Source organism: Nothobranchius furzeri, chromosome 14 (assembly GCF_043380555.1).
Source record: "Nothobranchius furzeri strain GRZ-AD chromosome 14, NfurGRZ-RIMD1, whole genome shotgun sequence".
Classification (NCBI taxonomy): domain Eukaryota; kingdom Metazoa; phylum Chordata; class Actinopteri; order Cyprinodontiformes; family Nothobranchiidae; genus Nothobranchius; species Nothobranchius furzeri.
In genome coordinates, this window is record NC_091754.1 from 28,557,981 (window position 1) to 28,576,359 (window position 18,379).

Sequence of the window (18,379 nt, forward strand, 5' to 3'; positions counted from 1 at the left end):
GTTGGAGACCACAGAAACACCTGATGCTTATAAAGACGAAAGATAAATGAAATAGTTAACGTGTTAACTATGTTGCCAGAATCATCAAGCAAGCTGCAAACACTGGAAAGAAGTTTGCCTTCATTCACAATCTCTTTGGAACACACCTGAATAAACTGCATTCTTGCTACTTTTTTATCTTTTTGCACAATAAAAACACCACGCATCAACATTCTTTTGAAGTAGTTTAATTTTTACATATCACACATTTTATACAAGAGGTTCTGTGCAAACGTTTAGGTTTGCTTTTCCAAAAAGTCAGGAAATGTTAAAGGTTATGTATATCTCACTAAAAACAACGAAAGTGCACCTGTTCTAAGGACACACACACACACACACACACACACACACACACACACACACATACACACACACACACACACACACACACACACACACACACACACACACACACACACACACACACCCACACCCACACCAAAGCTCAACCGCAAGACACAGAACGCAGCAGAATCGAGGCCCATCAGGGAGAAGCAGGAAAGGTGGGTGAGGATGTGGTGATTTTCATCTAAGTTCTCCTAAGCGGCAGCTAGATGTGGTTTAAAACAGAAATGGTACATGTCCTCATTTTGACTTACTGGAGATTCTGTTGGGATAATATGAACAATACTTTTGATTGCATGAGAGCAAAAAACTCCCATCACAGCTTTTGCATTTGCCTGCAATCAACCTACATATGTTGATTTCCATTTCAAGTAAGCGACCAAATTAATGCAAAAGTTTCAAATAAACACAAAATGATAACATCTTTGAGGCTAGGGGTTAGCCACCAGTCACGTTAGCTATGAGTTAGCTTCTTTCCTCAATTTTATCATAAATGTCATCAAATGAAACCATCATTTTAAAAACATAATGAAAAGGTTGCATTAAAAATTCTGGTCTCGTTTTCATAAACAGTCTCAACATAAATGCAAATCAGTCTGTATTTTTAAGGCAGACTGGTAAAAATAGGTCTTCTGTGAAACAGTGAGTTGTGGTTTCGATCAGGTGTTGCTGCTGCTATTTTCAGCTGTCACTTTGGAGGAGGCACCGGATGTATAGAGATAGTCCTTAAACAGGCTCATCACCCGCTTCTTGTACGTCTTTATGGCAAAGAAGTAGATGACAGGATCTAGGCAGCAGTTCAAGTTCATTAATGAGACCGTAATCTGGAGAGAGGATTGTGAAGGTGGATTATTAGAATGAAATCAGATGAGGATTATGTGATTGAAACCAAAACTCCAGTTCTTACCTGCAAGGACATCTTAAAAGCTCTCAGTTCCTCACATGTTGGTTGGCGGTACATTTTTCTGAACATAAACTGCATTATGTTGAGGTGGTAAGGGCTGAAGCAGATGATGAAGGTGAGGAGGATGAGGAGGATGACTTTGTTGGCCCTGTGGTTTCGACTCGTTCTACCTGTAATGGAGGTCTTCTTGGCTGCATCCCGGAGCTTCAGGTTGATCTTGGCGTAGCAGCCCATGATGATGGTGAGTGGACAGCAGAAGGAGATGACGCAGGCCAGAATCAGGAGATAAGGGGTGACTTGGGAACCTTCAAAGTTGAAGTACTCCATGCAGGTTTTTTTGTCCCCACTCACATGAAGCATGCTGCGAAACAACAGAGGAGCTGTTTCAATAAATACTAGAGTCCAGACCAGGCAGCAGAACCTACGGACAAACTTAACACTGCGCAGAAACTGCAACTGGTGTGGATGCACCATGGCCAGGTATCTGTCCAAGCTGATGCAAGTCATGAAGCCGATTCCTGTTGAAAAGAATGCAGAAACCAATAAAATTACATGGAAATGTGTTGATGACTTGCAGATATTTAATACATCAATAAAAGTCTTTGTTTATTGGGAAGCTGTGTCATAATTACCTGCGTAGGTATTTGCAAAAAAAAGGAGTGTGGTCAGCCGGCAAAGGAGGTCACCAAAGGGCCAGTCAAAGTGACGGATGTAGTAAGTGATTCTTCCTGGCAGTGCTAGCGTGAACAGGGCATCAGACAGCGCCAGGTTGGCCAGATAGATTGAGGTGGAGTTGAACTTCTGCTTCCTCTGGCAGATAACACAGAGGACCAAACTGTTGCCACACACGCTGATGATAAAAATCACACTGTAGAAAATAGGGAAGAGGACAACGGCAGCACTTTGGTAGACCAACACATCACAGCTGCTCTGGTTAGGAGAGATCTCTGTGGAATCCACGGTGAAATTCACACCAGCCATTTCTACCTGGGGATGACAAATGTGGATAATACTTTTTTACCAAAATGAATAAGCACAGAAATAAAAAAAGCAAAGCTAATTCTCACTATGCACAGTTGTTAAAAAAGTGGCAAGTGTGTCCAAGTCTCTCTTGATTGTTGCTTAAAGCTTCTGCATGGGCTTTAAAATGAGATCCAACCTTTTTTAAAAGGTCCCATGAAGAGTTCAAATCCCACCTCTTCGTTTTGTCATCATGCCTAGCAAGCACACCTCATCAACGCAAGGTTCAGAGATTCAAACCAGAGCATGTGTTTGTGTTCTTTGAGCTTCACATAGTGGTTTCTAAATGTTTCAGCTCCTGAGGCACAAAACGGGGCTGATGGAGATATGCACCACCATATACTACTGATAAAAGCCTCTAAAACAAAATGATACCCTCACAGCCTCAACTATTTCACCAACAATGGCCTTTTATATTTTTTAACATGTTTTTTTTTTCTTTTTGCAAAACCTGCTTTAGGGTCTGAACCCTTGCTTTGGGAACTCCTGACATGTACATGTATGCACATTAGACCCATAACACAAACAGTATGAATGATTAGATACAACTCTAGAATACTTTATACCAAAAATAAGACGGTCAGGTTAATGACCGTAACCCTGGTTTCACACTGAAGCATCAGCGGCGCGGAACGGCAGCGGGACATTACTGCTTCAAGTCGAATCCAGTCTATGGACTGCTTCAAACCAGCAGCAATGCAGCAATTTCCATGTGCCCCCCAGAAGCGGTACATCATGCTGCGCCGCTGGAGATGCTCGGGTTCTATTTTTGCCGCGAGCCACTTCAGGGATGTGTCAGTTTCCGCATTTAACATAGGGCTAGACAGTAAATCACACACGGTTTCAGTATAAAATCCCTGATAATTTTCTAAATAAAAGTACTGCAGTGATGCTATTTTATATATATGAAGCTTACATGTGACCCAACAGCTTATTTACTCACAGCATTGTTCCAGAAGTGCAACAGTGTGTTTTTCGTGGCTTTAATCCTGGCAGTGGAGAGGAACAACATAATTATTTTATTTAATTACCTGCACTTATATAGCGCCTCTCAGAGTAAGGACTCCAAAGCGCTTTACACTACAGTGTATCATTCATCCACTGACACACACATTCACACATTGAAGGTGATGAGCTACGATGTAGCCACAGCTGCCCTGGGGCACACTGACAGAGGCGAGGCTGCCGAGCACAGGCGCCACCGGTCCCTCTGACCACCACCAGCAGGCAAGGTGGGTTGAGTGTCTTGCCGAAGGACACAATAGCAGAAGTCTCTGTCCGGAGCCGGGATCAAACCTGCAACCTTCCGATTACTGGACAACCCGCTCAACCTGTTGAGCTACTGCTGCCCAACATCATCTATGATATCCAACAGCGATATAAAATGTGATTTCCTTCTTTTTGGTTTAATGGCGCATTGCAACAACAAACCATGACCTGGTGTCTCGAGGGATCATGTGGTCTTGCGAGTCCAGCGAAGAGCTGGGGGGGCTGGTGCCTATCTCCAGTGGTCGATGGGCAATCAGGCGGGGTACACCCTGGACAGAGAGCCAGTCATCAACCTGAGCCAATATTCTTAATTTATCCTGTGGTATGCCAGATCATCCTCAAGAATGCACAGTGGCAGCGCCAGGGGGGGCGCTAGGGGGCGTTATGGCTACCCCTGGATTAGTCATTGCACCCCCAAGTAAAAAACAGGAAATTGATGTTAACCTTTGACCTCATTTTCCACCTGCGAACGAGTGAAAGGTAGAGCTAGTGGTAAAATTGATCGGTTTTTGTTGCCCAAATTTCCACGGGTTAAGTCAGAAACAAATGAATTTTGGAAGTGATCTCAGACCCACAAAAACCTACGGATCTGGATGAAGAGAGTCAGGTTTTGCCGCTGGAAATGCTAACACTAACATTAGCTAACCTTGCAACACTATAGATGGTTTTCTGTGTGGCTGTGTGTGTTTATGATTTCATGGACAAGTCAGCGATTGTTCATATGTTTATGATGAATATTAATGATTGTTTCAGGTGTTGTTGAGGTGTTGTACACACATGTGTATCTGCTAGTGTTGAAGGTGTTTTAGAGAACAATAGGTACGCATGACCACTTCCTTCATTGCACCCTCAATGAAAAGACAAGCTCCTTCATAGCACCTGCAGAAAAAACTTTCTGGAGCCGCCACTGAGGCTGCAAGAGATGCAGGACCTCTTATCTATCCTCTTTGATTAAAGCTTGTCTTCCCTGGCTCATAAATGACTTTTTACAATTACATATGCTTAAATCCAAGTGTTTTAATAATGTGTCAAATACTCTACATTAATGAATGGTGGGTTAAAATGATTATTTTTCCTGTAATGATTTATTTCAGATCTTACATTAAACCAGATTAGTATTTGTTCATTTTAATGTTAACCTATCAGTATGAACACAGTAATATCACCACATCATTGTTAATGGTTAAAGCATTTGTGCTTCACATGACTGTTTAATATTTTTTACTTCACACTAAAAAGTGGATTTAATAAGCTTTTGCCTGCAGTGTGAATGTTGCCTAAGACTCCAAATCCTGTCTGAAGCTACTTTCTGCTCCAGCTGACCCTTCCTTCTTGGAGCCAGCTTGGTGGCCCAGTGGCATGAGTATTTACCCTGACTCTGGGAGGTTGTAGGTTCAAATCTGCAGTTGGGTCATACAAAAGACTTTTAAATTGGGAACCAATGCCTCAACACTCAGCTTTATGAAGTGCAATTAGAAATCTTAACGGTGGAATAGGTTGACTCGGCAACTCAAGCAGCTGCTTCTGAACCCAAAAGATGTTGTTATCCTTCTCAGAAGAAAAGCTCCCATAAAAGATCTAAAACCAGAGTTATTTTAGGTGAAGCCTACAAAAGATGGACCCAAAAAAGTACCTTCTCAGTGGACTAGTACTATGAGTGCTTGCCCTGCGACTGGGGCATCGGTGTTCAAATCCCAGTCGGGTCATACCAAAGACTTTAAAAATGGAACCCAAAGTCTCGCTGCTTTATACTCAGCTTTAAGAGGTTGGATTGGGGGGTTAAACCACCAAACAGTTCCTGAGCACAGCCAGGGCTGCAGCTCACCGCTCCCCATGAGGATGGGCCAAATGCGGAGATGCATTTATACCAGCGTGTGATGACTAATGGGACTTTAACTTTAAATAAAACATTTCACATATCGGCGACGAAACTCGTATCCCGACAGCTGGAAACCTTGTTCTATTGTTGCAACTACAACCTCCACACGCCAGATGTTACGTTGGTGTTTGTGTTCCAAATTCCACCTTTGAAGGGGAACTAGACAGTTTAGGCTTGCTTTTAGCACCCCCTACTGTCCATTTCTAAAACCAAGAGCAAAACGTATCTTCTTGCTTAGCATTTGTCCATTTAACACCTTGATCTAATAGCTGAAATGTCTCCCAGCCTTCCTTAGTGTCTACAGGATTGATTCATCGTTAAATTGAACAAATCGGCTGTGTTCTTGATCTAAAACATGCAGCATATATGCTAGAACTAGACTGCAGCGCCAGGTAGGTCAGCTTAATTTTTCCAAGTCCAACAGACTGGACCGGCACTCTGAAGTTTCCCGTATAATATTCTGGCCACAAGGGGGCGACAGGGGCTGGATGGTTTTTCATTAACCCTGTAAAGGGTAATGTAGCACATACTGGCTCAAGACAATTATTTAAAATATGATAGAAAGATAAGAAAGTTGCATAGTATCCCTTTAAACCACCACCTTGTAGGGTGAGACAAAGCGTGACGCATTGTTGCTTCTGTATAAATACAAAAGCTATCAGTGGATGTAAATGGTGGCTATTTGTGAGATCAGTTCCTTGTAAAAGCCTGGTTTTTGGCTACCTAAAATCTCAAACATTTATTTTTTTGCTTCTTTTCCTTCAATAGAAGTCTTTTCTAATTCTTTATGCACTGAATGTGTCTAAATCAAATAGCATTGTTATTGGATGAACCTGGGTTGTACTAATTTGGGATCATTTTAATATTTTGCACACACACACACACACACACACGTGTGTGTTAGCAAGACCACTGGCCAGTTTTTGTTGGGGTTTTATTTTATTAAATATTATGCTTCATGCATGATTATTATGTCTGCAATAGGAGCACTTGTAAGAAACAGTGTTTGAGCTTTCTTATAAGGTTTATGCAAAGATGATATAGCTTCAGACTGTTTTCTGTGTAACTGTTTTTCTCCTGTGCTGACAAACCAGGGTGCGCAGACGTCCAGAGTAGCTTGTCCTTCTGGGTTCGGAACCAGCCTGGTTCGGTTCTTATCAAAGCTGAGCAGACAAGGCTTAGCTTCTGTGTAAAAGTGACCACTCTTCTCTGTGTGTTTAATAAAAAACTGCATGGAGACAGGCAAGCTCAGAACAGACAGAACTCGTTTTGGAGCTCGCTTGTTCTCCCCTGTGGGGCAAAATTCATTCAAGTCTCCTGTTGTTTTGTTTGCTCCGGTCTCGAGGTTGCAGGGGTAAAGAAAAGACCCCAACAGTTTTAATGACATTTTGATTGGGAGTCTACCCAATTTATGATGACCATCACAGCTAATCAACATTAGCACACACAAATATGGCTCTCATTCTGTTTTACAGATAACTCGTATTTGTTTTTAAAACAGTAAATTAGTTTCTAAATTTCAGTGAAAGAAAAATACTACGTTAATTTGTTTGCCCATCACAATAAAAGTCAACTATGACCCAAGCTTCAGTGCTAAAAGAAGTGCACATATGGTTTGTTCGGCAGAATCATGCTTGATCACCTCTTCTCGACCTGGTCAAGTTGCAATGGTACCACCGACCAACAAGCAAGAGACTGGAGACCTCTGCAGTAAAACACCAGCAGCACAACAATAAAAGAAGGTGCTCTTTGCTCGTGTTACTCATCTTCTTAAAGCATAGCAGCATTCTTCATATAAATACGTTCTAATTTACAGAAACTGAAAAGAAGTCTTTGTGACTTGGAAATACTAATTTTGATGACTTATGATGTTTTTATTGTGAAATGAAACTTTTTAGAATACATTTTTCCAGCTTTTCAAAAAGGAGTGCAACAAAACTAAGAATAAAACAAAGAAAACCACTATAGATAATATCCGTGACTTGTACTGGCTATATCATGATAAAACTGCAGCCTTTCACCGTTGCTGCTAGAGGGTGCAGCTCGTTTTAAGAAAGGTTAGATGAAGTGATAGTGAGGTTTTATATTAAGCTCCTCTCACTGAGGCTTCTTAAATTCTGTACAACCGAGGCGAATGCAGGCAGCTCCGTAGTCGGCCTGATAGAAGATAGAAGAGGAAGCTGCTGCTGGTGTCACAATCCTATGATGTGTGGATGAGTCACTAACAGTCACAAGGATGTCACATTAGGTATCGCAACCACGAACGTGAAATGCAAAAAGTGTTAAAGGTGAAAAGAAATTTTTGAAGAAACTTCATTTTGGCTTCTGAGAAAAGTTCTTGAAGTAAAAATGTAACTGCTTTTATACAAGAACACTGTTTCAGACTCGTTGTGCAGCTGTCACATCAGTGAATCTTGAATTTCTAAATTAAATAAAAGTTAGAATAAAAAAAATAAAGAATATTAAAGGGACTATGAGGAAGTTTGACAGTCAAAACATGTATAGAAATAATAAATTTCTTCTTCATACATTCTCCTGCAATGCCCTGGTCCTGTAGAATGAGCCCTGGCATTTTTACTGTGATTGCCTGTTTTTCTATAAAATCACAGAAAAAGAGAGCTGCTCGGGTCGAGCAGGCTGCTTCATGCGCGTTCACGCTCAGGCATAGCCCGTAGCATTTGCCATCAGTAGCTTTAGCAGTAGAGAGAGAGGTAGTGCCAACTCAGCGACTTTGTCGCTGTTCCTAACGCCTAGTGATGAACCTAGCTACATTTCTGAGGACCCTTAGCTACTTTCTGTAGAACTTTCTTCTAGATATTTCCTGCAAATTAGCAACAAAATAGTCATTTTTGCTTCGAACCATTCTTTGGTCTGACGTTGTTTCAGGTGTCATCAAGGATATAAAAGTTACAGATACAATTAATGTCACTAGTGCTTTAGCTCACATAGTAAGATGTCTGACTCTCATGCAGAAGACCTGGGTTTGATTCCGGGCGTGATCATAGTTAGTTATTTAGAGTTTCTTTTTTACATTAATGGTATATTTTTTTACAGTAAGATGCCCAAATTTTTATTTGAGACTGGCCGAATGGCATTGAATTCACAGATAAAAAAAGATGTGTGTTCAACTTTCATTTTGGAACAATTTTTCAAGCAAGGGAAGGGAATGATCTGAGCATGCAGGAGGACTGACCCATCATAAACCTTTGTCGGCTGTGCTGAAGAGAAAGGTACAGAACCAAATTATTTAATTAGTTAGCTGCTCATTCTCCTGTCCTCTGTCCTCCGGGCCACACACACACGCACACACAAACACACACACACACACACACACACACACACACACACACACACTCTCTGCACGTTTGGCCGGCCGACGAGAAAGTGCAGCTGCAGAGACAGAGGCACATTATTTTTTATTAATTTGCTCTGTTCTTCTGTCCTTCGGGCCACACACTCACACGGGACTGTCTCAGCTGTTATTTTCATTAAGGAGTGTGCACGTACAGCATGTGCACCTCATACACGAGCCTACTATTGAAGCTGCCTTTACGTTTTGGGCCTGAGGGGGCAATCATGAGCATAAAAATTCAAAAGCCCGAAACGTCCCTTCAATGACAAAATGTGCCAAGCCTCATAATCAATATATTATCATATTATTATCAACAATTGTTGTTAACTGTGGTAAACACGTAAGAGAGGTGAGGAGTAAACTCACGCAATATAATGTGCTACACAGATACTATTATACGCCATCTAGACTGTTTAGAATGAAGCTAGTGGATGATGATTTGTGTTGGAAATGCAAAGCGAGTATTGGGACGTTCATGCATTGTATTTGGGAATGTGCACCTATCAGATGTTTTTGGACCTGTATTGTCAAGATCCTAAGTAATTGGTGTAGAACAGCATCCCTTTTAACCCAGAACTGTGCTTATTGGGAGATAAATCTCAGTTGCCTAATGTAAATAAGTGTAATTTTTCAACCATCTCAGTGGGGTTAATAACAGCCTGTCGAGTCATTTTAAGACACTGGAAAGCAGTAGAATCTCCAGAGGTTAAGGAATGGGTCTGTGCAATGGCCGAATCTGCATCATATGAATGTATGCTCAGTAAAATGAGTGAAGACAACAGAGAGGGAACTTCTCACTGGGATGGATTCTGGAACTTTTTAAAGACAGACAAAGGCCTTGGGTGAAATCAAGCATGTTATGTGACTGCTGTTGTTCCAACTTTACGTGTCTGCAGGAGTTATATGATTGGGACTTGTATTCAAAATCAACTGTTACAACTGTATGTTTAGTCCCTCCATGTTTAGTATCTATTGAGACTGTTATGTACCAGCCCCTCAAAGAAAGTTCAATAAAAACTTGAATTTAAAGAAATATATATATATATATATATATATATATATATATATATATATATATATATATATTATCATGAATCAACAATATAAATGCTTATTTATGTCTGCGTTGGAGGAATTATGAGATAGTGTTTGTCTATCGGTGTGCAAATTATCAATTATTTGAATGCATTTCTTCATAGGTGCATTTTATTTACTCACAACCCTTGTGACAGTGATGCAGTTTTTTATGAAATACATCAACTTTTTAACACAAAATCCTCTAAAAGAAAGTAAAAACTACATATATGCATGAAGCTGGACAGTGGTGCCGACGGTAGCATTTAGTGCAGTAAGAATTTCCTGGCTTTGATTGCCAGCGGAGATGTTGAAATCTGGAGTGGTTGTGTGTTCTCCTCATGCATTTGCTGGTTTTCTCTGGGGACTCTTGTCCCCCCCCCCCCCCCCCCACCACCACCACCACCACCACCACCATCACACACACACACACACACACACACACACACACACACACACACACACACACACACACACCAGGAAGACACTTTAGCTTATTTGGTGACTCTAAACTGTCTTTGCGTCAGTGGGTGACTGTTTATATGTGGTGACCAGTCCAGATTCCTTCCGCCTAATTATTATTCGACCATGCAAAGAATATAAATGGTGTAGAAAAGCCACTTTATTAGGTATACTGTGTCACTGCTGGGATGGATTTGTCATCCATGATGAGAATATCCTGGACTGGACTGAGAACTAGTGACTGTGGAGACCATTTGAGTCCAGTGAACTCGTGGCAATGTTCTGGGAACCAGTTAGAGATGACATTGTGCATGATCCTGCTGGAAGTAGCCATCAGAAGATGGGTCCACTGTGTGGGATGGAAATGGTCCTCACAAAGACATCCATTCATCCATTTTTGAAGTTGGGTTGCAGGGAAAGTAGCCTGAGCAGAGAGGCCCAGACTGTGTGTGCTGAGTCTTTCTTTAGGCCTTCTCCCGGTTGGACGTGCCTGGAAAATCTCACAAGGGAGGCGTCCAGGAGGCATCCTAACTAGATGCCTGAGCCATCTGACCTGGCTCCGCTCAATGTGGAGGAGTAGCGGATCTACTCCGAGCCCCTCCAAGGTGACCGAGCTTCTCACCCTATCTCTAAGGGAGAGCCCAGCCATCATTTTGGCTGTTCGAATCCATGATCTTGTTCTTTCAGTCTGCTTTCTATTGTGACATCTGTTGCCTTCTGCAGGCGGCATAACTGACACTCACCTGCTTGTCTTGGATGAAGTGATGCAACCTAACGCTACAACATAACCCCTGCCTGAACAGAGGTGGCTGTTTTGTAAGATCAACAAAACAAAGACATCTCAAAGCATTTTAACGTACCAGCTTTCATTAATTGGATGAAAAACATTTTTAACACAATTTGCTTGTCAGTAAGATGCAAAATATAGTTATTTTCTCTTTATTGTTGCAGCCGTCTTCAGTCAGAGGGAGATGAAACCACCACTGATTGCCAAACGCTGCAGATTTCAGAACATCGTGTTTTAGGAAACAACAAATGTCTGGGGACATGTCTGAAATGTAGTCGTTGAGATTTTAAAACCCCTTCTCTGATGATATCAGATGAGTCATAAAAATGTGAAAATTACGCTGCATGCTGCAGAACACAGCTTTTCTCTGGATCTAGACCTCACCGTAACTCATCTCGGTTACCCAGCTGCTCACACGTAGTTGTAATTGAAACGGATGGCTGCTGGATTGGAGAAAGGTCACTAATTGTCACCGGTCAAATGCGGTTATAATACAGCTCACTTAGGTCACCGTAAAAGCTTCGTGTAGACAGTGTCACCCACAGGTTAGGAGCCTGCTGCACTTATAGGACCTGCATTTCATGCTCCATTAATCCCATGACCAGAGTTCAACCTCTCATACCAAGTGAACGGAGTCCTGGAGAAGGAAAGGACAGCCGTCTGTTGGGCCCTCACCAGGTGTTCCAAGGGTCCTGCAGTGATAAATGCTGCAGAAATCCAGCAAGACGTGACAAAAATGAAGTGACACATTTAAATAATATGAAGATTTAATGTGCAAAGGGCTACAGATTGCTGATAAAGTTCATGTTATGAATGTCTTTGCTTTTTGCAAATTCTAAAAAAGTGTGGGAATACAAATCAAATCAGCCACTGCGAAGGTTTTCTCGTCAGTTTGCTGTTGCTCCCCTGAGAAGTTGCACATGGTAGTGAAATGTTTGCTGTTTTGTGGGCTGGGTGGCTGCGTGACATGAAAGGTCTTAGGAAATCGAAAGTGACGACCCAGCATGGGACACGCATGGAAGTCACTTCTCAGAAATGTGACCTTTTTCTGGTCGTTAAGTCAGGGGTGGGCTGAAAAACAAGGAGGGGAGGGGAGGGGAACAAACTGATTTGAAGGGAATTATACAAAAGTGAATGTTGTAGCTCTTAAAAGAACATCCCAGAAGGCATATCGCTTTAAAGGCACCCTCATGTTGGAAGGGGAACCAGTGGTGTGTTGGTGAGGCAAACTGGGAATGACTTCTGGTGTCCGCAGCATGTGTGGAATTACCAGCATGGTTCCGCAAATGGTGCCTAACCAAATTTGGGATGTTTTTTGCTGCCAAAATCAATTTTTGTAAGAAACTTCACCCTACAAACTCCAAAACTGGGGTCTAATGTATCCCACAAACTTCTTTCTGCAGCTGCTCAACTGAAACGTAAGAGAAACACTGGACCAGTGTGATGCTTGGCAAGTTTGTCAAATGTTAATGTGCTGATAGAAACGGGAATGTTCACCAAAATCTGATGCAGTCAGTTGCTGTAAAACATTCAGCCACTAGAGGGAGAGCAATCATCAAAAATCAGAAGACAACTCAGCAAGAGGGGGGTGGGGGGGTGGGGGGGGTAAAACGAATCTGTGTTAAAAGTTCAAACACTTTTTTCTTCTTTTACTGGGAAACATAAAAATACTTCTTTATATATATTTGTGCTGTTTTGTAGTTGTGTTGCGTGATTGCGTGTCTTTGCGTGAGAGTGTGCGTGAGAGTGTGTGTGTGTTAGTAGTAGACTTTGGACATACCGCAGGGGGACTCCTGCATTGTCAGGGGGCCTCATGTGGCTCATGTCTGGTCTCATCATCACCACCCCCCTTCTACACCCCGCCACCCAACACCGCTCCACGCATCAGCCACCGTCTGCCCAACACCAGGCCCTGTCTGCAGTTCCACCGGGGTCGAGTGAAGGCTCTCCGTTCAACCTTTACTCCACATTTGTCATTCTTGTCACTGATAATACGCTGGTTGTTTTCCACTAATCATGTTCAATTTCTTTAACCTGCAAAATAAATCATGTGATGCTGCTTTTAAATTTGTGTTCAACAGTAGAAGTCCTTTGTTTCATTCTTAATCCAGAGTGTCATAACGTTGACGCCAAAACTGGCCTTTATTTAAAAAAACTGCTCTTTTGGAACTTCTCAGGACTTCCTTCCCATTCAAATGCAGTCCACCGTTCGCATTAACTCATCTCAACTCTGATTACTCCAGACAGGAAGTGCTGATGGACAAGGAATATGTGCCTTTTTTATTGGTATACCCAAAGAGAAGAGCCTCCGCATTAAAAAAAAAAAATCAAATGTTTGACATTTTCACAGAAATTCAAGGCTCAGTTCCCAAAGACTTCCTTCCATCCATTTTCATCTTCTAGTCCTAGTTCAGGTCATTGGGCAGCAGCCTAAAGCCCCCTTCAGACAGGCCATGAAAAATGGAAATGTTCCGGAATCTGTCCGTAAGACCTTTCTGTCTGAATACAAACATCCGGATAACGTGTTCCGGAATTTATCCGGACGAAGCCCCTAGTAACAGGTCCGGACTTGTTACGGACAGGGTGGCTGCTTCAGACTGGTGAGGTAAAGTTCCGGACAAGAGGGAGGGGGAGGAGGAGGGGACCGGGGGACGCTGTGCGCACCTAGATAGCCCGCAGCTGTAGCATGCGGCGAACCACGGCAGCTCGCCTCCTACGGTACCGTCTAGACGCGTGACGGAGCGCTTCACACCGCTTCAGTGATTCCTTTAACCATTGAGCTTCATCATCCAGGTCTCTCACGCGTCTTCATGTGCGCAGAATTATGCTTAAGCGTCTCGTGATTTTTATCTTGAGAGGCGCTATAGAAATGATATTTTCTTCTTCTTCTTCATCTTAACATAAGTCCGATTCTCCCCCCACCCCACCCCACGCCGCCGTCAGACATCTGGAACTTTTCCCTGCTGTGTGAACGCAGCCGAAAGGACAAGTTCCGGTACAAAAGTGGTGTGTCTGAAAACACAGTTCCGGTTAAAAACCAGATTGAATTGTCCGCAAATGTTCCAGGATGTCTATCTGAAAAGGGCTCCAGAGACACAGACTTCCCTCTATCCAGCCACTTGGGCCAGCTCCTCTGAGGGGAATCCCAAGGCGTTCCCTGGCCAGCTGAGAGACATGGTCCCTCCAACATGTCCTAGGTCTACCATTGATTCTCCTCTCGGTTGGACGTGCCCAGAAAACCTCACCAGGGATGCCCGAGCCATCTCAACTGGCTCCTCGCATTGTGATGGAGCAGCGGATCTACTCTGAGCCCCTCCCGGATGACAGAGCGTCTCAGTCTATCTCTAAGGGAGAGCCTAAGTAACAAAGACTTGAAAACAAGGTTTTTGACTCTGTTCCAACTCTCAGTGAGTCAAAACCCTGAAGAAATCAGGAGTCATTACACTTTTTTTTTTTACCGTGCCCTGTCTGGCTGTGAAGCAAACAGAATTGATGTCTGAATGCTGATAACAAGCCTTACAGATTTACTCTCAGGTGGAGCATCATAGTGTTTGCTTTTAATGTCACACCTGATATTTAAAACTTTATTGTTATTGTTTTTGAATGCTTTTTAATACCGACCAGACATGGAGTCAGAGGTGAAAGAGAAAAGAAAAGACAAAAGGTGGGGAGATAGGGGGAAGGGGGGGGGGGGGTCACAAAAATAAACAATAATTAACAAGAGTCTGCTTCTAGACCTGCAGAAAGAGAAAGAGCAGGAAAAAAAATGGGACACACAACAATACATCAGGAGCAAGCTATCACTGCGTCAACTTGATGATGAAATATAAAATCAACATTGTTTAACTGAACAATCACACGATAATAAATCATAGTGCATTAAGTGCCCACCATAGCCTTAAGACCCGTGTTGAACGTGCCCAAGTCCATACTTATGAGAGCACCATGTGAGCACCTGTGTGTGTACACGCGCTTGTTTATGTAAGGTTTCTCTAGAGGAGCGTCCAATAGAGAGTGTGAGGGACCACAGATCCGCCCCCCAAAGATTTGTAGGAGATGGGGGAGCTCCAAGTCCTAGAGGTCCAGGTGCTGCCCCAGAACACAGGAACCCCAAGGAGACTGCAACCAGAAAGGCCCCCGCCCCCCTCGAGAGGCATAGAGGATCGCCCCGGGGGGCCACAACCAGCAGCCGCCAGAGTCCCGGGAGATATCAGCGGCAAGCCCACAGGCCCGCCCGCAGCCTCCCACCCCCTAGCCGTCCGAGCCCAGGACCCAGCGACCCGGGACCCAGGGGCAACCACCCCCGCCGGGGACCCAGCAGAGCCCAGGGACCCAGACCCCACCAGGCAGCCACCGGGACTGATCAGGCAGACGCCAAAAATCTTAAACCCCCTGACCCGGGAGCCACGAACACTCAGGCAGACCAAGACACCACACCCCATACCAGGTGTGGCAGGGGGAGGGGAGACGAAGATCTATATCATCAAAAGAAGTCCCAGGAGAAGAGAGGAGTCAAAGGCCCCACCTGACATATACAGTCATACTCAAACACAGTCACACACTCCCTCCCTCATGCTCACACATGCACACAAAACCAAAGACTTACAAAAATGCACGCCGGACATCCACTCATGCTCCCCATGCACACCCTATTCACTCTGGTCCCGGTACTGCTGCACATGGGGTACAACCATCACCTGTAACCAGAGTTTGACCCTTTCTTCTGGGGTGCTGGTTAGCAGGCTCCCCCGCCCAACGCCGAGAACAGCAACCCACCACCCCAGACCCCAACCACAGGGCCAGATCTCCCTCCTAGCCTCCAGCCCCAGGAAGCCAAGCTACAACAGAGATGTGCTAAGACCCCTAGTCTCCCTCCGCCTGCTCCAATATAGTGTTGTGTGTTGATGAGGTGTATTCCATGGCTGTGGTGAGCGGGCAGTGTGGGCATTGTCTGGCCTATGCCAACTGATGCCACCGCACCACCCCACTTGCACCCACAGCCCTTGGTGTCTAAGTGCAGTTTAAAATTGGAAGTGGGCACCGGCACTCAGGAGGAGGCTGAGAAATCCACCTGCCAAGTGTCGTTGAATGTGCTCACTCCCAAGGCCCTAAGTGTGTGTTTGTGTGGAGTGTCGTCAGTGGAAGTGAATGAGGTGCAAATAAAATTGGGGGGCAGGCTGCCACAGGAATGCAGAAATGGGGTCCATACCCGCACTCCCTGACTTGTCCACCCCCCAAGGTCCTATGTGCATGTTTGTGTGATGATGTGAGGGAGCAGGAGGAGAAAAATATGCGGGGATGGGGAGGAATGGCTGGTTGAGCTTAGCCCTCCAGGGATCCAGCTCCCCCACTGGCCCCAATAGGCACCTCTGTTGTCAAACTGCCAACCAGGGCATGGAGACCCCAGCCCATCCTGCCAGGGCCCAAAGCAGCAGCATTGCAGAGCCTCTCGGAGTCTGAGGGCACCAACCCAGCCACACCCCAGCAGAATATCTATGCCCATCCCTGCATTTGCACAACTTCCAGAATATATAAGACATAGGACATCCAGGTAAGGTTGGATCCTCCCCCTCCTGGACCTCCCCCTCCCCTGTGATGGGACAGCAGAGGAGCCACGGTCTACCCGAGGCCCCTGAACCCGGGCCAGGCACTGCTGCATGTGCCTGCCTTCTTTCCGGCAGCATACATGTCAGCACCCGACCCCCAAGGACCCGCCCAGATCCCCACTCTGGGCTGGCCACCCCCACACCCCGAGCCCCCAGGCCCCCATCCAGACCCACCCAGGGGCAATGCAGGGAACATCCGGATACTCCAAACTCACACCCTCCACCCCCCCCCCCCCCCCCACCCACCCACATCATCCCGCAGCAAAATATCAATGGTCCCCCATCATTGCTATGTGATGGAACCGATCAAAGGAGCCCAGAGAGATTGATTTGAAGTAATCATTACAGTTGAACAAGCTACATATAAAGATGTGATCTATTGCACCCACCAACCCCTATTTGTGTGTGTGTGTGTGTGTGTGTGTGTGTGTGTGTGTGTGTGTGTGTGTGTGTGTGTGTGTGCGTGCGTGTGTGTGTGTGTGTGTGTGTGTGTGTGTGTGTGTGTGTGTGTGTGCGTGCGTGTGTGTGTGTGTGTGTGTGTGTGTGTGCGTGCGTGCGTGCATTCTCCAGATCCACATAGAAAAGAAGATATATGACCTTCATAAGGAGAACTCCCTTTAAAACATGTGAAATACGTCTATTACATATGTGTTACGTACCAAGGGGTTCATTTTTATCTAATTGACCACAAGATAACCTTTTATTAGCAGACATAAACCCACTATCTGTCTGGCCTCCAAATCCAGAAAGTTCTGCTCAGTTCTTGTTTGCATACAAGACGACACAAAATCACTCAAGGCCTCTTGCAGACTGCAGCATTCCTCACTCTGAATAAAGTGAATCAACTCGAAGTTCTTATGTGACTTTAGAGTTATAAGTTAGTTACATTAATTATATGTGTTCAATGAACAAGATGTTTAAATCAAATGTGTGAATAGGCTGTGCTTAAACCATATAAAATGAATATTGCTCTTACAATGATCCATTTCAGATCTTATCTACACCAGATCAGTATGTGTTGGATTTATCTTGTTAATCAATATCTACACTCATACACATTAAAATAAGATACTTATTAATGTTAATGTTCACTTCCCATAAGAGTTTTAAACATTCTCATTCACAAAGTGTTAAACACCTTTGTGCCTGAAGAAGGCGTGTCTTCTGAGGAATGTTTGGTAAAACCCTCAAACACGTCACATTCCGATTTGCCAGAATTTATAAACAATGAGTTCAATAAAACAAGAATTACTTCCCGATTAATTAAGTTTCCAGCTGACTCCCGATTTGGCCAAATCGGGGAAGAAGCCTTTTTGAAACCATCTCCTGTGACCTCCAGTCAAAGCCTCTCTGTGAGGCAGCGAGTGAGTTACAGACAAAACAGCTCTTTTCAGAGCTGCTTCACACCTCAGACGTCTAACCTGCAGACCCGGGTTGCATCTCATGGCCGGTGAAGCTGGACTCAGATAGGGATGCAACGATACCACTTTTTACCAAACCGATACGATACCGATACTTGGATATGTGTACTCGCCGATACGATTACCGATACAGATACTTCTACCACACAAAAAAATGCAATGAACTGGAATACAGGTTTTATTTTCTTCTGTTTTCAATAGGAAAAGACTGTGAGGTACAT

General features: G+C 44.1%; 1 protein-coding gene across 1 annotated transcript; it reads right to left on the reverse strand.

The window, feature by feature from the left end:
- Positions 1 to 317: 317 nt before the first annotated feature.
- Positions 318 to 2,269, reverse strand: si:ch211-184m13.4 (G-protein coupled receptor 183). Its single transcript, XM_015965586.3, has 3 exons — positions 1,921 to 2,269; positions 1,292 to 1,806; positions 318 to 1,208 (listed from the first exon to the last, which is right to left on the reverse strand). The coding sequence occupies exons 1-3, from the start codon at positions 2,267 to 2,269 to the stop codon at positions 1,044 to 1,046; spliced, it is 1,029 nt and encodes a 342-aa protein (XP_015821072.1). The 3' UTR covers positions 318 to 1,043.
- Positions 2,270 to 18,379: the final 16,110 nt, after the last annotated feature.